The sequence below is a fragment of the Kogia breviceps genome, chromosome 10 (genome assembly GCF_026419965.1).
Source record: "Kogia breviceps isolate mKogBre1 chromosome 10, mKogBre1 haplotype 1, whole genome shotgun sequence".
NCBI classification, from domain to species: Eukaryota; Metazoa; Chordata; class Mammalia; order Artiodactyla; family Physeteridae; genus Kogia; species Kogia breviceps.
This window is the reverse complement of record NC_081319.1, coordinates 97,402,201-97,421,711: the sequence shown is the minus strand read 5'-3', so window position 1 is coordinate 97,421,711 and position 19,511 is coordinate 97,402,201. Positions and strand designations below refer to the sequence as shown.

Sequence of the window (19,511 nt, the reverse complement as noted above, 5' to 3'; positions counted from 1 at the left end):
GAATCACAAGATGCACCCCCAATATACCGTTTTTTTCTCCATTTGAATCTATTTAATCTGGGATTGAGATACCAGAGGTAATTTTCTATACTTTAAGGTAATTTTTTTTTTTTTTTTTTTTTTTTTTTTTTTTTTGCGGTACGCGGGGCTCTCACTGTCGTGGCCTCTCCCGTTGCGGAGCACAGGCTCTGGACGCGCAGGCTCAGCGGCCATGGCTCACGGGCCCAGCCGGTCCGCGGCACGTGGGATCCTCCCGGACCGGGGCACGAACCCGCGTTCCCTGCATCGGCAGGCGGACTCTCAACCACTGCGCCACCAGGGAAGCCCGGTAATTTTAATTTTTTAAATGTAGAAAACATTTCCCTTATGATTTTACCAAAATACAAATGCAGCACAAATACCATCTCAAATACCCCAGAGACTAGCTGAAGTACTTTCTGGCTTCACTTACCTAATATTGCACTGTTAAGAGCTGAGCACACAGGTTCTCTCTGAATTGGGTCAAGTTGATTTCCAACTGGGCTGTTCCAAGGATCTGAATAGGCTAGTAAACTGAATGCATCCTGTTGAAAACATAGCAGTTTGGTTTTTTAATTCAAACAGTTCAGCGACTGTGCTCACCACGGTTACACATTGAGAGAAAAGGTAAAATACGGCTTTAAGGCACTGGACTCTCACAAGCCCATTTACCGCTATGACTAGGAGGCTATATATTTTTTTAACAACTAGATTATGCAGCAAAGCCTAATTTGTTTTCATTTTTCTCTTAAACAGCCATTTTCATCATCTACCCCTTATCCCTACAACACATGCAGAACAGAAACAAAATAAAAATGTAAAAAACATTAATTCCTGTGGAATGGGCTACATTACTGGTTAAAGTAAAAAGAAAGAGAAAACATTCGGATGCTTTACATAATTTATGACCACTAATATGAATCTGACCTTAAAAGGTTAGGGCCAGCCCATGTATTTTTTTAAACACATGTGGGAACCGGGCATATGTCACTGGACGTCATCTTCTCAAACTCAGTAACCAACACAATAACATGAAACTGGCTCCCCTTCAGGAACATTCAGTAGCCCCAGCCGTCCTCAAGCCTCCCCTCCTGGAGTGACTGACACACAGGCTTCTTTTCAGACGACGGCTCTGTTTTCCTGTCGTCTTTCTGTGGGCAGCACATAACTACAGTGGTTTCAGACACTGGCTTCAAGTTAAGCTGCATCGCCAGAGTGGCCTTTGGCAAGAACAACCTTCCTGAGTATCAGTACCATCAGCTGTACAGTGGGGATTATAAAAGGTCCTGTTTCACAGAGGTTACGAGGACTAACTGAGCTACACAAAATTAGTCACGTCAGCTCACTCTAATCTTTCAGTAAAGGATAAATTACTGTTTTGCCAAAAGTCAATGCCCTAGTCCAGAATAATATCATCATACAGACACAGACACAGTGAGACACAGGACACCTTCCCAGTTCAGATGGCATACATGGAGAAGTGCTGAGGAAACCAAATCAGCGAATTCAGTAGCATAACACTCAAACTGTTGGTCACTGGAATGTGGAAGACTGAAAATTCCTGAAGAATACCATCTCCCAAGTGAAGCTGCTCCGGGACCCCTCTAGTAAGCTGACTAGTGGGGGTAAGGCTTCCTGGTCAAGCCTGTTCTTTCCCTTTCTCATCTGAATTGGCCTCTACGATGTGACGATAGGAGAAGAACTGCCCATAAAGCAGAGCTGTGCGGCCTGAGGCTAAAGACAGGGATGCATGTGGCACCTCCGCTGCCCTACACTGCTGAGTATCTCATTCACACTAGACTTCTTGGCACAGTTATTAATGAAAGTTCTTTGAAGAACTTACACTATTTTGAATCCCCTGCAGCTACTCAGGTGCCAGTAGATACAAGGAGAAAAAAAAAAAGCTTCATATATCTGCTGATTGCAAGACCTGCTTCTTAACAGTATTTAAGATATTTTATGTATCTCACAAAGCTACTAGATTCTATTTCTGGTTCCCCCCAATCCAAATTTATTGATGGAGAAAGATTACTATCTGATATCCTGTGAAGCTAACTCTAATCAATCATGTTATTTCTAAAGACTGAGCTTTGCTCAAGACTCAATTCACCCCACAACCATCTAATGAGGTACCATCCCTATAGTGCAGATAAATTTAAAAGACAGACTAAAGAATCTGTCCAAGGAATAACTGCTACATCATATTTTAAGCACAGAACTATCCTCTTGCGTCTACATCCTGACATGCTACCAAAAAGGTGAAATGTTGCAGTCCCAAAGGTCAAATCAAGACCATTCTGTCAAATACACCTTCTAGCATTTAAAACAAAATTCACAGAAAAAGATAATGATGGTAGTAATTTACTGTGCACTAATATTGTGTGAGGCAATGTTTCAAGCACTAATGTGTATCATCTCATTTAATCCTCACAATAACCTTAGGAGGTGGTTACTACTATGCCCATCTTAGATGCAAACTGAGGCAGTGAGATGACCACCACACAGCTAGTACTGTTCTTCTTTTAGTAAGATACAGTTTCTTTCTTTTAATTACCAATCTAAATATTAAGAGGAAAAAAGTCTAAAATTTGCCCCCATATTTTCAGTATAGCTGAACACATATTTACTGGACACAGACGGGGACCACCAGGACCTCATCACTGTCTTGAGGACTCACACAGTCCTGCGGGGAAGCAGACGTGGAAACGATGTGCCGTGTCTTGCTTATTAACAGAGTGTGCTGTGTCACACGGAGCAAGCACAGAAACGGACTCAAGCTACATGGAAACTGAGGCTGGAAAGGAGAAAAGGCGTGGTTGGAACCATGGGTCAGGGCTTAGATCCTAAACCACTCTAAAAATCGCACTAAAAAGCTTCCATCTTTTCCAATAAGGCAACAGAGTTTTGCAAAACGGAGTGATATGGATTAGACTTGACTTTAGATGGATCACACACAACACCACTCTGAAGCACAGCTTGCAAGTAGAGTGAAACATTAAGCAAGAAAACTAAAAAAACCCTTAAAAAAAACCACACCAGTTTACACCATCAAGTTCCCAGGAGTAAATATCTAGAACTTTATCTTTCTTTACAAGGGGAATGAAATCAGCAAAGCAACCTTAATGTTTTAAATTCTGCTGTAAGCCTAACTGGTGAGAGTAACCAAAGAAATGCAAATAAGCAATTCTGAGATAACATGTTAAAACCCACTAAAGTAGAATTAAGCTACTAGTGCCACCGGCACATCCCTTTATTACTGCTGGTAAATTGGTAGACGTTTCTGGAAAGCAACACGTAGCAAGAGCCACAATAATTGTATCCTTTGACTCAATAATTCTATTTCTCAGACTTTATTCCAGTGGAATAATTTTAAGGAAGAAACAAAGATACATGTATAAAAGTGTTCACTAAAGCATTTTTTAAAAGGCAAATAGAAAATCTAAAAATAGAGCAATGCTTAAATAAACTGATATAGCAACACACGAGAATATCATGTAGCCATTTAAAAATAATTGTCAATAATGTATAGAAACTGGAAATACATTTTTTATGATAATAAGAACAATACAAATAGGATAACTACAATTACCAACCAGATAAAATATATGCCCATGCGATTTAAGGCACAAAACTGAAAATACTTGTTAAATATCATGGCATTATGGGTTACTTTTTATTTTAGAAAAAACATTACCTCAGTGGGAAAATTTCTGAGGAAATGTGACGTTTAGGTAGGATTCTCAAACTGTACTTACACTTGGCTTAAAATCTGTAGCAGTTTCTAAACAGGGTGTGTCTAAAGTTACTAGATTAAGAGCCACTTGCAGCTGGGGCTGCTCGTTCTAACCTGACTCTCCCAGTCCTCCTGCAGCTGCCCTGCTGCTCTTCGCAAGTGCAGTAAACGGCTGTTGAACAATTCAGGTAGCTCTCCTGGGAGCCACTGGCAGACTCAGGCAGGTAAGCAACAAAAACAAAGACAACAGGAGAACAGGAAAGGAAGACCGAGAAAGAAAAAAGGTCAAGAGAACCACGGCTGCAGCAGGACCCCAGCCCGTGCTCAGCGCAGGTGGGCTGCCCCAAGGTGTGCAGTGCGCCTGCTACGCCACGACTGAGGGGAAGCAAAACACACGTGTACCTCGTGGCAGCTTCGGTAAGTCTTCAGCCAGCCTTAACCAAATCCTGTCTCTCTACACATGTATGCATGCTTCAGAAGTCTGTGCAAATTCAAATAAAACTAAAGATTAAAAAAGCCATTTCAAACCACCCATGACCTGAAGTGAAGAATAAAGGAAAACAGTAATTTCTAAACCTTCTCAACCAGGGCAAAAAAAATAAGTTCTCTTTGTGTTACCCTCAAATCCTCCAGCATTGTTCTTTAGGCACTTAGAAGCTGGATCAGCCACCCATCTCCTCTCTTACCTGCATCAAGGTAAGTGTGGGGAATGGGAGAAAGCAGCTCAGAACGTTAGGACAGTCTCTTGACGGAGCCGGCATTGGCTCAGAAGTCAGAGGTACAAAATCAAAGCCATCCACATTCTCTAGATGACGAGTTACATCTTCACTTAACTCAATATATAATCAAGGAATATCTTTGATGATAGGCCATGTAATGCCATTTCCTGTGCTTCATGAAAATTAGAATCGAAGAATAAGCAATGGAGTGAAATGTTAAATTTTCAAAGGGACTACATAAAATCATACTCCATTAGCATAAAGTATTAACAAGAAAACAGAGTCAGATGACCTAGTGTAAAAAAGCCTATGAATTCTTTTTAAAAAACATTTCACATCCCCAAATATCTCCTAAAACATCAGTTCTCAAAGCATGATCCAGGGACAACTGGGTCGAAGACCCTTTCAGGGTCTCTTGTGAGGGCAAATCTATTTTCATAATAATACTAAGATATTACTCGCTCTTTTCTCACTCTCATTCTTTCAAAACTATACAGTGGGGTTTTTCAGAGGCTACATGTGGGTTATATCACAACAGACTGAATACAGAAGCAGGTATCAGAATCCAGCTTATCATTTATTAAACCTAGCATTAAAGAGATTTACAAAAATGTAAAGCAGGGCCACTCTTCTCATTATTTTTGTTTATTTTAGGAAGATAAAATAACACTTTTATGAAAAATAACAATGACATTTTAAAATGAATTAATAATTTTAGTATTAATTTCTACTAGAGCAAAATCAATAAATATAACTTATACAAACAAGAGCGCTTTGGGAATCTTTAATAGTTTTTAAAGTGTTTAGATACCAAAAAGGTTGAGAACCACTGCCCTAAAACCACCCCAGCACCTAGCAAAGAAGTTTCCCAAATGGATAGCTTTGGATACGTGAAATAATAATAAAGCCTGAGAAGTTTCTTAGCACTGTTGGTATCAGAAAAGATTCTCCAAGTTGTATAATGATGAAACTTCCCAGTCTGGAAAAATCAAGTTATGCATGCCTTTTAATCTGGAGGTGTACATAGTGGCTTCTTAACCCATCCTAGACTAGACAGGTGCTCTACTGAGGCTACAGTGCATGTAGCTGGGATGGGGGTTTTTTTTGGACTGATTTTATGCCATATTTAGCGCTACTATGTGTTGCTCGCTGGCCCTCTCTCAGTTTAGGTCAGGAAGGAATGGCAGGGGTCTTCACTCTCGCCCTCTCCTATACCCAAGCATCAGTGTCAAGGCCACTACATGCATCTCCCCTTCATTTTGGGGGCTTATTTCAAAACACTCAGGAGAAAATATTTGTAACAAACCAACTGTGAGCCCAACCTCATGCAGGACAAACAAAACAGAACAAAAAACCACAACGGCTAGGTTCATGTTTCACAGGTGTACAGGGCTGGTGGGACTTCTATGAACATGAAAAAACCCTCATCTCTACAACTAACTGCAATGCTGACTTAAGGTAGGCAAAACCCCATCTTTAACTGCTACACAGAACTGTGGCTAACTTAATGAACTGTTTCCATTTTCTCCATCTCACTATATCCAGCGCAGGCATCAATCCAGAAGAGACTTGAAGACGTTTTTTCTCTTCTGTGAAAGATGACCCAACCCTTCACCAATCTCAAAATAAAAGCCACACATTATATATTAAAGTTGCTGCAACCCTGAACAATCTCTACTAAAGTAAAAATATCTCAAATTTATAGTTTTATCAGCACCCTCACCTTTCTCCGAATAACTGCCAATTTTGCAGCCGAGAAAACTAAGAAAGCAAGTTGACAAGGGGCACGCGACACTGGTGCGTGGCCGAGCTGAGGTGTAACCTGTACGCTTTACAGAAGTCCGGCGCCCTTTCCAGTGCAGCAGCTGCCGGACCCTGCCACGCGCTTTCACCCTCAACCAGGCAGGAAGCCAGGGAGGAGTGCATGTCCAAGTTTCCCAACAAGAATTCCAGTGTTGCTCAATGTTTTACAAAACTACATTTTAGTTCCTCTGACACATTTTTAAGTTTTCAAGGGAAAACAAATTTACCTTCAACATTTTTTTATTTGCTGTGTTCTTGCCACACTCTCTCCTCAGCTGCTCACTCATCGCTTGTAGCTCTCTTCCGAAGTGAATCATTCTTTCTATGGCGGCTTGACTTCCTCCACACAGCTGGCGTCTTAACTGGCTTGAATCAACTTCTGTAAGCAAAACGAACAGGTATTTTACTACCTTACATCTGGAGTACAATGGAGAAATGAACATAAACTGCTTACAACATTTTGGACGTTTCATTTAGTAACTACTTCCTAATATTTTATCTAAATATGCAGATTTTTAATTTAATGTGGAACTTTGTAGCTAAAAGGTATACTTTATCTAGGCCTCAAGAGTATAGGATCCAATACCCAGCTTGCAGTTCAAAGTCAGGTGACAACCTTTCAGTGTTAGGATGTACATATGTCTCAGGGAGAATTTTATGAAAGGTTAATAAGCACGATTTTCTAAAACTACAGCAACATAAAAAAAAGAAAGAAAGAAAAAAGTAATGCTTCTCAGGCTACTTTAACTGACAAAGAACAGAGACAGAAAGTAAAAAAGACTAAATGACTCCAACAGAAACACAGAAGACACCACATACTAATCAAAAGGGTTAATTATACTACTTTTAGAAAAATACTACTTTTAGGAAAAAAATTTACAGTGTATATCTTGACTGACAATAATCACTGATCAATAACAAACAGTATAAGTCACTAATAACAACATTATAAATCACTAATGATGATGATAATAGTTAATGTTTACAAAGCACTTACTTTGTGCTATTAGCTTTTCACAGATCAGCTATGAGGCAGTTATTATTATACCCATTTTACAGATGAAGAAACTGAGGCAAAGAGCTCCTAAGTAATTTGTCCAAGGTTACACAGCTAGTAAGTGGCAGTTGCAGAATTCAAATCCAGGTGATCTGGCTCTAGAACTCCTGCTCTTAACCACTATGCTCAAATTTCTCTTGGAATGTTGAGGTCGCTTGCTGATGATACCTGACAGAGTGAAGCTAGGCTGCCTTTTCATCATACTCCTTGCTTGAAAGACTGAATTATGCATTGGAACACACAATCCTCAACAACAAGGTGGTTGTGTAATATAAGTTTGCATTTATAAAGTAGTTTCTAACAATTTGAATAAATACCTTTTAATCTCAAAATGCTAAGAAATCTAATGTTCTGACAAATAAGAATTTATAAGCTTCAATAATTTTCACTCTCCAAGTGATGGGAAAGTTTGCTGATGGTTTAACTTTTCGGTACAATTTACTACACAAGTTGTCAACAAAGTAAAATTATGCGTGCTAATGTATCTGTCAGCCACATGTTCTGAGGGGGGAGGAGCCAAGGGGGTGTCAAATGCAGGCACCTACTATCTGCCAGGCACTGGGCTACGCACAGTCACATATATTCACATTAAATGAATTTAAGAAAGTTTGATTAGAACTTATAAAATCATCTCTACCCATTTGGCCTTTATTGGCTATACTGCAATAGGTATAAAAACTTCATATCTCCAACCTTAGCTATCCTAAAGGATATTTAACACTAATAAGTTAGTACTCCTACATTAATGAAAGCACTACAGTTGTGCAGAAACAGTTCAGCAAAGAAGATACTAAAAAATTAAACTCTACTCTCTCTAGCAACCCATTCTCACAAGAAATTTTAAGAATACGTATCACTATAAAATCCAATGGCACAAACGTCTTTAAATTTGATTTATGCTCATCAGCTGTGAATCAGTACAAGTAAAAACATAACCTTGTAGTCATCATTTTTTATTAAAAATGTAAGAAATATCACTGCAGACCCATTTCGGTGTCACAATCTTCCATTTCGTGGTCATGTTTAGAGCTACCATTTAGGAAACCATTGGATGAAGTTTCTCCAACTCCATTGGAGTAGTGATCTGTTTCCATGTCTACATCATTACTGAAAATGAAAAAACAAACCTAATTTTAGAAATAGCATACTTGCAGCTTAGTTTAAAATAAATTACTACTCAACTACAGAGCCTACTTATAAACTGACTTCATAAGGCAATAGCAATCTGGAAGAAAGGTATTTAGTTACATCTTGAATGTATTCAAAGCGAAATCTGTAGCTGACCTTTAACAAATCTGTACTCCTGGAGGTAAGGGAGGAAAAAAGTACATGTACTAAAATGTAGTGGGGTTTTATGACTTCTAATCAATAAGGAGAAATCATTTTTCAGCACATATTTCCCACTATTTTTCAAACTCAGATCTGCTCTCCATTCTTTGTTAATCAACTCCTGCCCCAGAATCCCTGACCCTCACCCCAGCATTCACTTGCAGCGTGTAAGGGAAACCCTCCCTCTCAAACTACTCCTGGAACCCACCTCTCACCTCTTTCCCCACCCTCATACTTGACTCACTTCTAGACATTTTTTTTTTTTTTTTTTTTTGCGGTACGCGGGCCTCTCACTGCTGCGGCCTCTCCCGTTGCGGAGCACAGGCTCCGGACGCGCAGGCGCAGCAGCCGTGGCTCACGGGCCCAGCCGCCCCGCGGCACGTGGGATCTTCCCGGACCGGGGCACGAACCCGCGTCCCCTGCATCGGCAGGCGGACTCTCAACCACTGCGCCACCAGGGAAGCCCTAGATTATTTTTTTCACTAACAGCCTTGATGTTTTGGCATTTGTCCTCACTACTCAAAAATATACTCTTTCTCAAAGGCAAATAATAACCTGAGAAACTACTCAGTCTCATCCCTTCATACCTTCCCAGCACCCAACACTATTTTTCTCTCACAGGCTTTCTTATTGGCTGAAGATTCTAAAATATTGCTGAATCTTAATTTTAAAAATGCTGTTCTGGAGATACGTAGGGCATTTCCAATTCTCACCTACGTCACGCTGGCTGAACGAACAGCGTGTGCCAACAGTTCTACGGGGCCGTGCTGAACTCGTCAATATTTGCCCTTCAGATCCTTCCACACCCCAGGCAACAATGTCTAACCGTCCAAATTTCCCCTATGAAGATCTAGGTTATGATTATACAGCTCAGAAGGAAACGCCTGATGAAAATTTAGAAAATATTTAAGTAAAAATGATCTTTTCTCATTAAAAAGGCAATGTTTGTAGGAAAAAAAACAAACATCGAATACAGATAAGCAAAAAGCACGTTCTGCATAATGCCAGCAAAGATAACCAATGGTTAACAGCTTGGCTGCGTGGGCGCGCGTGGGTGCGTACATACTTCTATCCTTCAGACCTATCAGGGTAAAAAGGCACACAGAGATCTAGGAAGAAGAGGGCAATGGCCCCAGGACATTTTTGTCAGTCAGAAAAGCTTGTTTAGTATCTTGATGAAATTTGAGAATTGATAAGAAAAACCAAACTTTAAAAATAATGTTTAATTTAAGGGAAATCCTTAAGATCGTAGCTTTTAGTGATCTTATTAATATACTGAAGTGCATTTTTCATAATCCAGTATAATATTTGAGAGGGATACTTTCATTCAACGCATATTTAAGAGCCTCTGGGCCATGCTCTGTGTTAGGTGCTAAGGATATAATGAAACAGCCCCTGCCCTCCAGGAGTGAACAGCCTAGAAAGAGCTATAGCTATTCTAGTGCAGAGAATCAGAACTGTGATGACAGTTCATCACAAGGAGTGAGACAACATCTGGCGGGGATACAAATCAAGGAGAACCTCCTGGAAGAGGTGACATCTGAAGCTGAGTTTTACAGCTTGGATAGAAGTTAGGATGGAGGAGGAGGAGAGTCGGGAGGAGAGCGTCTCTGATGGGGGAGTATAATGGAGAGAGCACAAGTCTAGCAGTCAGGCATCCTGGGAAGTAGTCACAGTTCTGCAACTTACTCGTGACTAATTATTGACCTTAAAAAAAAAAAAGTCATTTACTTCTCTGGTACTCAGCTCTACATCTGTAAAATGGTTTTCACAGTTAATACCATCTTTGCCTACTTTACGATACCGTTGGTAAGGAAAACCATCACCAGCTAGAAAGTAACTGTTACTGCTTAACAGTTTAAGGCACTTTAAAAGCTTACTTTCTTCTATACTGCACACAAAAGAGGGTGCTGTGTCATCAACCCCTTCCGTTAAGCTGGCTTCCCTCAACTCAGGTAATAGTAGGTCTCTTTAGCAACTTCCTGCCATGACGATAGTACTTAAGAGAAAAACTCATGAAGAAACTGCAATCCTACCCTCAAACTATGGTAGAACCCTCTAACAATGATAAAGTACTAATATACTATAAAGTACAACGATGTACTAAAGGCTTAATCTTTTAAATGTCCATACAAAATTTTCACTACAATATTCTCGTCTTATATTTTCTAGTTATGTCGTCTCTACTGACCACCCTAACCTCCTCAGCGAGACAGTCCACGTTCCTACTGTTCCTCTCACACCACTTTGTGCACTTCGTTATCACCTGTACCACACAACACCATTGCTTCAGTACATTTTTGTCATTTGTGACAGAAAACCTGGAAATTCTGATTAATCTCCAAATTTGTGAAAACAGATTTTTACACATACTTCTTTCTCCAGAGTCATATTTCTATTAAGAGTCATGGTAAACATTAGGTTCTCTCTCCTTCAATGGAGAATTTTGCACTAATAAACATTCCCCCAAAACGCAGTGACCAATTTATGTTCTAAGACCAAACCAACATCGAATTGATAAAATCCGTAAGAACTTGCTGTCACACACTAGCATTCAATTCAAATGAAACCTTTAGGTTTCGTGAATAGTAACCTGAGTACGTCGTAGGATGCTGACAGAGACATCTCTTCTCTCAAAGCTCTTCGAGTGGAGACCATGCCTAGCAGTGTCTGACATCCAACAGGCTCTCAATACTCTCCTCTCACTGTATGTTTTTACTAAATGACTTAACCATCTGTTATACGCAAGCTACTTAAAGATAGGTTCTCATCAACAAATATTTTTTGTAAAGTTAGTTATTTGGAACTCAGGAAACGCTTCACACACTTACGCCAAAAAACCCACACACGAAGAAAAAAAATAGTTGTAACTGTATCATATGTTAACTGCAGAGGTTAAATATCCGATTGTGACTTCACTTGGAAACCCACCGTACGGGTCTGTGGCGGCAGGAAGAGGAAATGCAGAACCCTGGACGTGTCCCTATCACCCCACTAGAGGCAAGAGTGCTGTAGAGGAAGGGGAAGGAACAGAAGCAGGCGCCTCCATGAATGCCAGGAGAGCAGAAAGCTTTGGGGAACTCACTCCCCACCCTTTTCACCTCTGGGGGCTTGGGAACTCTCAGAGCCCCACTATGGACCATCTAACTCAATTTCTCCAAATTATTAAAAATGATGACACCTATAATTAAGGTTGCTTATAGTAATGCAAAAGCTATGGATATCATTACCTGGTGAAGTTATTAACTTGCTGTGACCTTGACATGTTTATACTGTTCAGTTCCGGTACATTCAAACTGGATGACTGGTGTTTACTATGGCAATATGACTGGTGTGCTTTGTTTGATATTACACCATTACTACAACTTTCAAAACCTGGGAAAAAAGAAAAAAACTTTATAAAAATAGGAACAAACACATAAAGTTGTAACAGATATACCATATTCTGATCATGTATTTAAGACTGTTATAATGCAGGAAAGTCAATGGACTACTTAAATAGAAAACAAATGGATAACTTCTTTGAAAGAACAGAAGGATACTTAATTGTGAGCTGTCATCTCCTCCGACATTTACTGAAGGCTTCATTATGGGTCTCATTGAATCCTCACAACCCCCGGCCCCCACGCACGAAGCCCAGAGCTATCATAACCCCATTTCACATACGAATACACCGAGGCTAAGAATCTGTCCAAGCCTGACGTGACACCTGGTGTCAGAGGGGTGGTGACTGAGGACACAAACATGAGAATCACGCACACTGTGCAGGGCAGTGATGTAAACAGGCTGAGAGGCAGCAACGTAGAAAGGTATATGCTGAGTGAGAAAAGGCAAAGGTGTTGCTCTACTCTTTGAAAGGACAGGAAACAGTATTTGACTTCTGCTTTAGAACGTTAAATGTACAGAGGAAAGATAATACCTTGGGAAAAACAGAATTAAAGAGACAAGCAAAGAAAAAAGACTGAGAAGGATCAGAAATAAACCTGCAGAAGTGATGTCATAAAAGCCAAGAAAGGAGAGAATTTTAATTAAGAGAACACCAAAGGCCTTGGTGAGCCCGGAAGGGGAGAGGAGGAAATGAACAGGCAGAGCTGACTCTTGCCGCCAGCTTGGCTGGGAAAGAGTGAGCAAGAGGCAGCCTGGCTAGGTAGCCGGGTACGGTGATCGGTGGCTTCAGACGTCACAGCCACGTCACTGCCTTTACAGTCGTCCTTTCCTAAAACACACAATTACCTTCTCATTACCAAATATCTCCGATTTAATTTCTAGAGACAGTTTGAATGTTGCCCTTCATTTATGGAGATCTGTTAATAACCTGTTTTTAGAAACAGCTCATCTTTAAGTCACTTGCTGGTACTAAAAACACATGAATCTGACCCACCCACAATTTTTCCTCCAGAACATCTTGAGATCAAGTATACAAATGTGCCAAACGCCTAGCAGACATGTCTAGATTTTTAAGAAAATTTTATTTTGGTTCAAAACCACGAAGAAGGGTAAAAATTTTAAGATAATGTCGTAAGACTGAACCTCACCAGAAAAATGTGCAGCACTTCCTTTGCCTGATGCTAAACTGTGGACACTCATTCCGTGGCTGGGGCTCATACTTGGACTACTAAAAGGTCGAGGACTCACAGGGTAACTGTCTTGAGATTTTGGACTTCGGCCTCCCAGACATCGTACTTCACTATCTGTACCATTCACCATTTCTATAAACTGACGCACTCTGAAAAGAGAAAAGAAAAATTTACTTACATGATCTTCAAATTACTGTTTGTTTATTTAATAGCAACAGATTTCTGAAAGGAAATATTTTAAGAACTTGTATTTATCAGTAAATGTGGCCTTTAGATAGTATGCTAAAAATACTAAACATGGTTCCATATACTGTACTGCTTAGAATCAATTTAAAATTTTCCAGAAAAATGAGAGTATAATGCAAAAGACATTGTATCGCCTTTAATCAAGATTTACTAAGAAAATGAAAATCTATCTGTAGCTATAATAAACAAACCAAAATGGACCTCATTTTTTTTTAGCTAAAATAATCAAAATAATATTTGCACTTGGAAGCAAACCAAATAGTACATAAGAACATCATGTACTTTTTTTTTAACATCTTTATTGGAGTATAATTGCTTTACAAACATGTACTTTTATATACATATCTACCTACCTACAAAATAAGAGCCTAAGTCCCCAAGTTTCCTCATCCCTCTTAACCAAAACAGGCCACATATAAACGTTGATTCTAAAGCAAGACAATTTTGACACTGCGCTTAGAATTTCTGGTGCTTCAAGAGTTTAAATCTTAAACCTAATAACAACTGAATTTTAAAATAATGAAGATTCATATGACCAATTAAAAAAGGCCAAATTAGGATGGCTATTATTTATGAAAAAAACAAAAACAAAAGAAACAGAAAATAGCAAGTGTTGGTGGGGATGTGGAGAAACTGGAACTCTTGTACGCTATTGGTGGGAATGTAAAATAGTGCAGGGCTGTGGAACCGTGAAGACTAATTTTCAAAAAATTAAACACAAAATTATCATATGGTCGACAATTCCCCTTCTGAGTGTACACACAAAAGAACTGAAAGCAGGGACTCTAACATATATTTGTACACTCGTTATGCTAAGTGAGACAAAGCAGTTACCAAAGACAAATATTTTATGATTCCATTTATATGAGGTATTTAGAGCGGTCAAATTCAAATTTATAGAGACAGAAAGTAGAATGGTGGTTGCCAGGAGCTGGGGGGAGAGAGAGAAATGGGGAGTCAACAGTTAATGGATACCAAGTTTCAGTCTCAGATAATGAAAAAAGTTCTAGAAAGGGATGGTTGGTTATGGTTGAAAAACAATGTGAATGTACCAGAAACAATGTGAATACCAGAAAACTGTACATGCAAAAATGGCAAATTTTATGTATATTTTTTCCACAGTTTTTTAAAATGCCCCAAACTTACTATAAGGTACTTTACAGGAGGAAAAATAAGACACCCATCTTCTGTCACTTTCTTAAACGCAGGGACAGAACGACAGCGAGCAAACACAGAGTAAAAGACGCCTCCTGCTGACAGCCCTCAACACAAAAGCATATTCTATAACCTGTTACTTAAAGGTGCTACATTACAAAATTATATCCAAATATCTGAAACAAGGTAAAACAAAAATTAAAACTATTAAAGTATGAAAATAATTTTGATTATATAATACACACATGTATAATTAATGTAACATTTTATTAAACTCACTTTAATGTGAAAAGGAGATTGGGATTTCTTTCAAGTAAACTTGGGTATAACTGTTGTGTTGTTTCAATGGCTTCTCCCATTCTTCCTGCTAATACCAATTTCTGAATTCCTATTTAGAAAAAGAATGCAAAAGATAAATTTTTAAAAAAAAGAATAGAAACAGAAACTTAGTGGACCCTCAAAAAAATTTAGTAAAAAATCTTTAAATAAATTATCATGATTACTTTCCACTTCTTTTTCTAACTCGGTTTCTACTTTAACAAAAGTTTTCAGACAAATTAAAAAATTAGAAAAACAAGTACTTTAATAAACTACTAAAAACCCCCACAAACTCACATACAAGTAGCATAGGAAAAATACCAGTTAAGCAATACTGATGTACTGAACACTAAAATGAAAAAGATGGGTACGTTATGGCATACACTGTGGTGATCATTTCATGGATATATACTTATCTCCAAACTCAGCCAGGTGTATACGCTAAGTATGAACAGTTTTTAACATGTCAACCATACCTCAATAAAAGTGTTGTTTTTTTTAAAAAAAAGACCATAGGAAACATTAAAGAAATAATATTCCAAGTGTCTTATCAAATACTATAACCTTTTGAACCCAGTACTAAACGAATGCTAGCCTTTTGAGTAAGGCCTGAATCCAACAGCTACTAAGTGAGCAGTCCCTGTGGGTTAGATGACGGGGATACGAAGAGCAAGAGGTCACCTCCTGCTTGCCAGAGCTTACAATGCCGTGAGAAAGGCAAGCATACGATTAGCTACAACGCGGTGTCATCAATGCTATCACAGCAGCCTGACCTATAAAAAATTTGTTTTCATCCATCACGATCTCACCCGTAATGTCTTGTTTTTATCCCTATACTTTCATCAAGCCATGCCCTCCCTGATGGCCTAACTGCACCAATCTTAGGATGGCTACTGTGGACCAGCTGTTATGCTGACCTGCCCTGTCAGAACAGACTCCACAGCTCTGGCGACAAGCACCAGGACCTAAGCAATAAATACTTAAGATCAATACTATCTTAAATTTAGACAGCAATTTAAATGCAAAGATACTTAAATTTATTTTACACGTTATCTCCACTAACATCTAATCGTGGACTACTTTACCAATTTAAAAAAACACTGTTTAGTAAATGTTTACTTCCTGAAAGCTCAAGAAAACATATTTTATTTTAAGAAAAAATGGCAAACATTTTTACAAAAATTTCTCCAAAACTGTTATCTTTCTACATCCAGAATACTAGTAAGTGAATTTTTTAATGTAATCTTCAAAAATGTCAATAAAAATAAATTTCAGAAGCATAATTTCAAGTTAATATATTTGAAAAAATTTTAATTAAAAAAATAAAATTTCTAAAAATCAATGTAACCAAACCTATAATCTGAAAACAAGTGTTAGCCATGCACCACAGGGTCCTTACTTTGTCTATTCTTAATGGAAGCTAATTCTTCTAGAACGGTCTGGTCTGTAGATCTGGCAAAGGCCTCTGCTGTGGCACAGTACCCATGGTGGACTAAATAAGATGAAACCATTCTTAAAATAAAAAGAAGAAACACACATCTTTTAGTCAAGAGAATACATGCTTCATACTACAATTTATATAAACAAGGTCTATTCTGATATTACAAGACCAACCTATGCCCTTGGAACAATTAAGGCTTTAAGTACCTCAACTTTAAAATAAGTTTAAAAAAATCATTTTGTCTTATTCATGTAGTATTTCCAAAAAGATAACTGAAAATGCTGAGGTGAGACTACTCTTCCTAGAAACAACTATTACCAGAGAATCAAGGACATTAAATGACTTTGATTCTTGGCACTCCATTATCCCCAGGTCCTTTCCTATTATTTCCCATCCTTATTCAATCGTACCAACCATAATTTCTATTTTACCTTTATCATATGACTTTTCCTAGTAAAGTGTTGGCATTTTGTAAAATAAAACAATTTAAAAACAACAGATTAACTCTTTGTGTTCTGTAGTTGAACCATTTTCTTTATCCATCAGTTACGTAAGACGGGATCACAAGGTGTGAACACGAAAAATACTAAGGTGAACCCAGAGGCAGAATCTTCCAGAACAAAGTCTATGAGGGTGATAATATTAATCAGTGAGGAGTCAGCCTTCGAATCTAAATCAGTTAGTATGGTCATGCACAGGACATTAACTCCTCAAATATGATTTACATGTAAGTGACACTGCCAAAGAGAAAGTTTCTTTTTTTAAAAAGCTACCAAGTGGTGTTGGCATTTACATCTAACCACAAAACGTTAGAAAAACTGTTGACTAACCAATATTAACTTGAATACCCAATATCTCTCTAAACACCCAACTTTTAAACCTGCCTCCATCCAGCACAACTAAGGGGTCCATGAGAAAATGGTGCAAAGCAGTGGTTCAGGAAAAGGGGACTGAGGTGGCAGAGGGGAGGATCTCTAAGAACCAGATTTTTTTTCATTTTATTTCACCGAAGTATTCAAATTAATTTAAGAGCGTAGGGGAGAACCTCTTAAAATGGACTTCCCAGGAGGTCATGGTGAATATCAATTTTGCGAAGCATGGGGTAGGGGAGGGTGCCCTCACTGAACCCTGGCTATAGGATTAAGATAAACAATGCTTCCTCTACAACTATCCTGCCATGATGCTCAGTGGTAACCATTATCTCTTAAGAGATGTGACCCACAGAGAGCAGTCTATCCTAGCTCCAACTCTAACTCATGGCAACTATGGGATTCTGAGTCAGTTTCACTATTCTTTCAACTGTGCAAGACAAAATACTAGTGTTGAGGCTCTGATAACAGCTCTAGGGAAAAATCTTGTTTTCAGAATCATCATCATGTCCAAAATTATCTCCTCCAAAAAATATGCAAAGTTTTATTAGATTTGTAAATTTAAGACTGTTCAAAGCAATTATACAGATATTTAAGATGAACGGTGTCAAGCTGACGGTATCTTTAATTTTCTCAGGTTAGATTACAGTAGGGAGAATGACAATTTAAACTTACTGGTATTTATTTTAAAGTCTACTCTATTTCAAGTTCTAAGAGCTACTATTCAGTACTACTGACATTCATGTGTCATGGCTAGCCTTTCAGGCAAAGGCATAGTCTAAAAGGTTGACTGTCACAGGAGTTACATTTTCCCGCTGACTTCCATATTGAAATTCTACCTTTTCATAAAAAGCTGCCTAAAAAAACAAATTGAAAATTTTGGGTAAAAAATGAGTTGAGGGCTTCCCTGGTGGCGCAGTGGTTGAGAGTCCGCCTGCCAATGCAGGGGACACGGGTTCGTGCCCCGGTCTGGGAAGATCCCACGTGCCGCGGAGCGGCTGGGCCCGTGAGCCATGGCCGCTGAGCCTGCGCGTCCGGAGCCTGTGCTCCGCAGCGGGAGAGGCCACAACGGTGAGAAGCGAGTTGAGATAAGCAGTACTTTTACTGACACCCACTGTTTGCTCTGCTGCTGCCCATCCTCTACCACTGTTACTACTGACTCCTAAGTATTTAACCCGCATTGAGGAATCTTAACTCCATACTCACTGTCCCTTGGTCTTTATTCCCTTTAGCTCCTCTTAAATGTCTAATTATAGAATACACAATAAGTAAATGGAGTTTAAAAAATTCCTTAAGCTGGAGGCTTTTAGTCAGAAAAAAAAAAAAGGGATCCTCGTAAACAAAAATAGCTGATATTATTCTTACACAGCAACCCAGTCACTGGAAAAATGTAGCCAAATCCTGAAACATGAAATGTACACATCCAGTCTGTATTCCAGTCTGTATTCCAGTCTGTAAACTACACCATTATTTTGATCCTTACTCTTACTGAGCAATAATTTTTTCTTCATAAATATTTACATTACTGCTGAACAACATAGCCAAGTTCATGTCCAAATACCACAATGCTGAATTATACAATCTAAAGTATCTTTCTGAATTTATCTTTTGCATTAGCACTATTAATAGTTGAATCATGTAACCTACGGAAACCGTTAAATCCTGTTACTAAGGATAGCAAATGAATTAACCTAAGAGATCTAGTGTCACTTTATTTCTTCCAGCAAATTAATAAATCAGACTAAAATACAATTTGGTATGTGTGTCACCAAATCAAACATTATTAATACATTAAAATCATTAGAATATATATTAAGAGATTAAAAAGCTTCAATAAATAGTCTTTCATACCAAAAGGATGAGATGTTTTATAAAAAATGTACTTTTGAATATGTCAATTCACATTTCTTCACTTACTTTTGTATCATGGTCTGCCACTCTCCTTCTCGATCTCCAACAGGAAACCGGTCTATCTGTGCCTGTATTTTGGTTCTCCACTCTCGCATGTAATCTTCTATATCAAACACGAAAGGATGTTGCCCAAAATTAGCATCAACGACTTCTCCTGGTGTCTGGAGCCCCACAGTAGGATATAAATTGGGCTGTAAGACAACACATTTTACTAAACATCTATCCCTTTTATGTTAAAAACATATTCATTCTTTCAAATGCTACAGAACTACAAATTTACTTCATGAATATTTTAAAAACTCAATCAAAAACTAGTAGAGGAAGACTAAAGCAAA

General features: G+C 38.6%; 1 protein-coding gene across 1 annotated transcript in view; it reads right to left on the bottom strand.

The window, feature by feature from the left end:
* The window catches only part of RANBP9 (RAN binding protein 9), a 91,481-nt gene that overhangs the window by 3,885 nt on the left and 68,085 nt on the right, over window positions 1-19,511 (bottom strand). The window contains exons 6-13 of the mRNA XM_059077892.2: window positions 19,183-19,367; window positions 16,355-16,467; window positions 14,917-15,025; window positions 13,195-13,385; window positions 11,890-12,034; window positions 8,316-8,437; window positions 6,501-6,652; window positions 452-563 (exon numbers count right to left, since the gene is read on the bottom strand). Coding sequence (XP_058933875.1) covers window positions 452-563; window positions 6,501-6,652; window positions 8,316-8,437; window positions 11,890-12,034; window positions 13,195-13,385; window positions 14,917-15,025; window positions 16,355-16,467; window positions 19,183-19,367 — 1,129 coding nt within the window. The remainder of the gene's footprint in view (window positions 1-451; window positions 564-6,500; window positions 6,653-8,315; window positions 8,438-11,889; window positions 12,035-13,194; window positions 13,386-14,916; window positions 15,026-16,354; window positions 16,468-19,182; window positions 19,368-19,511) is intronic.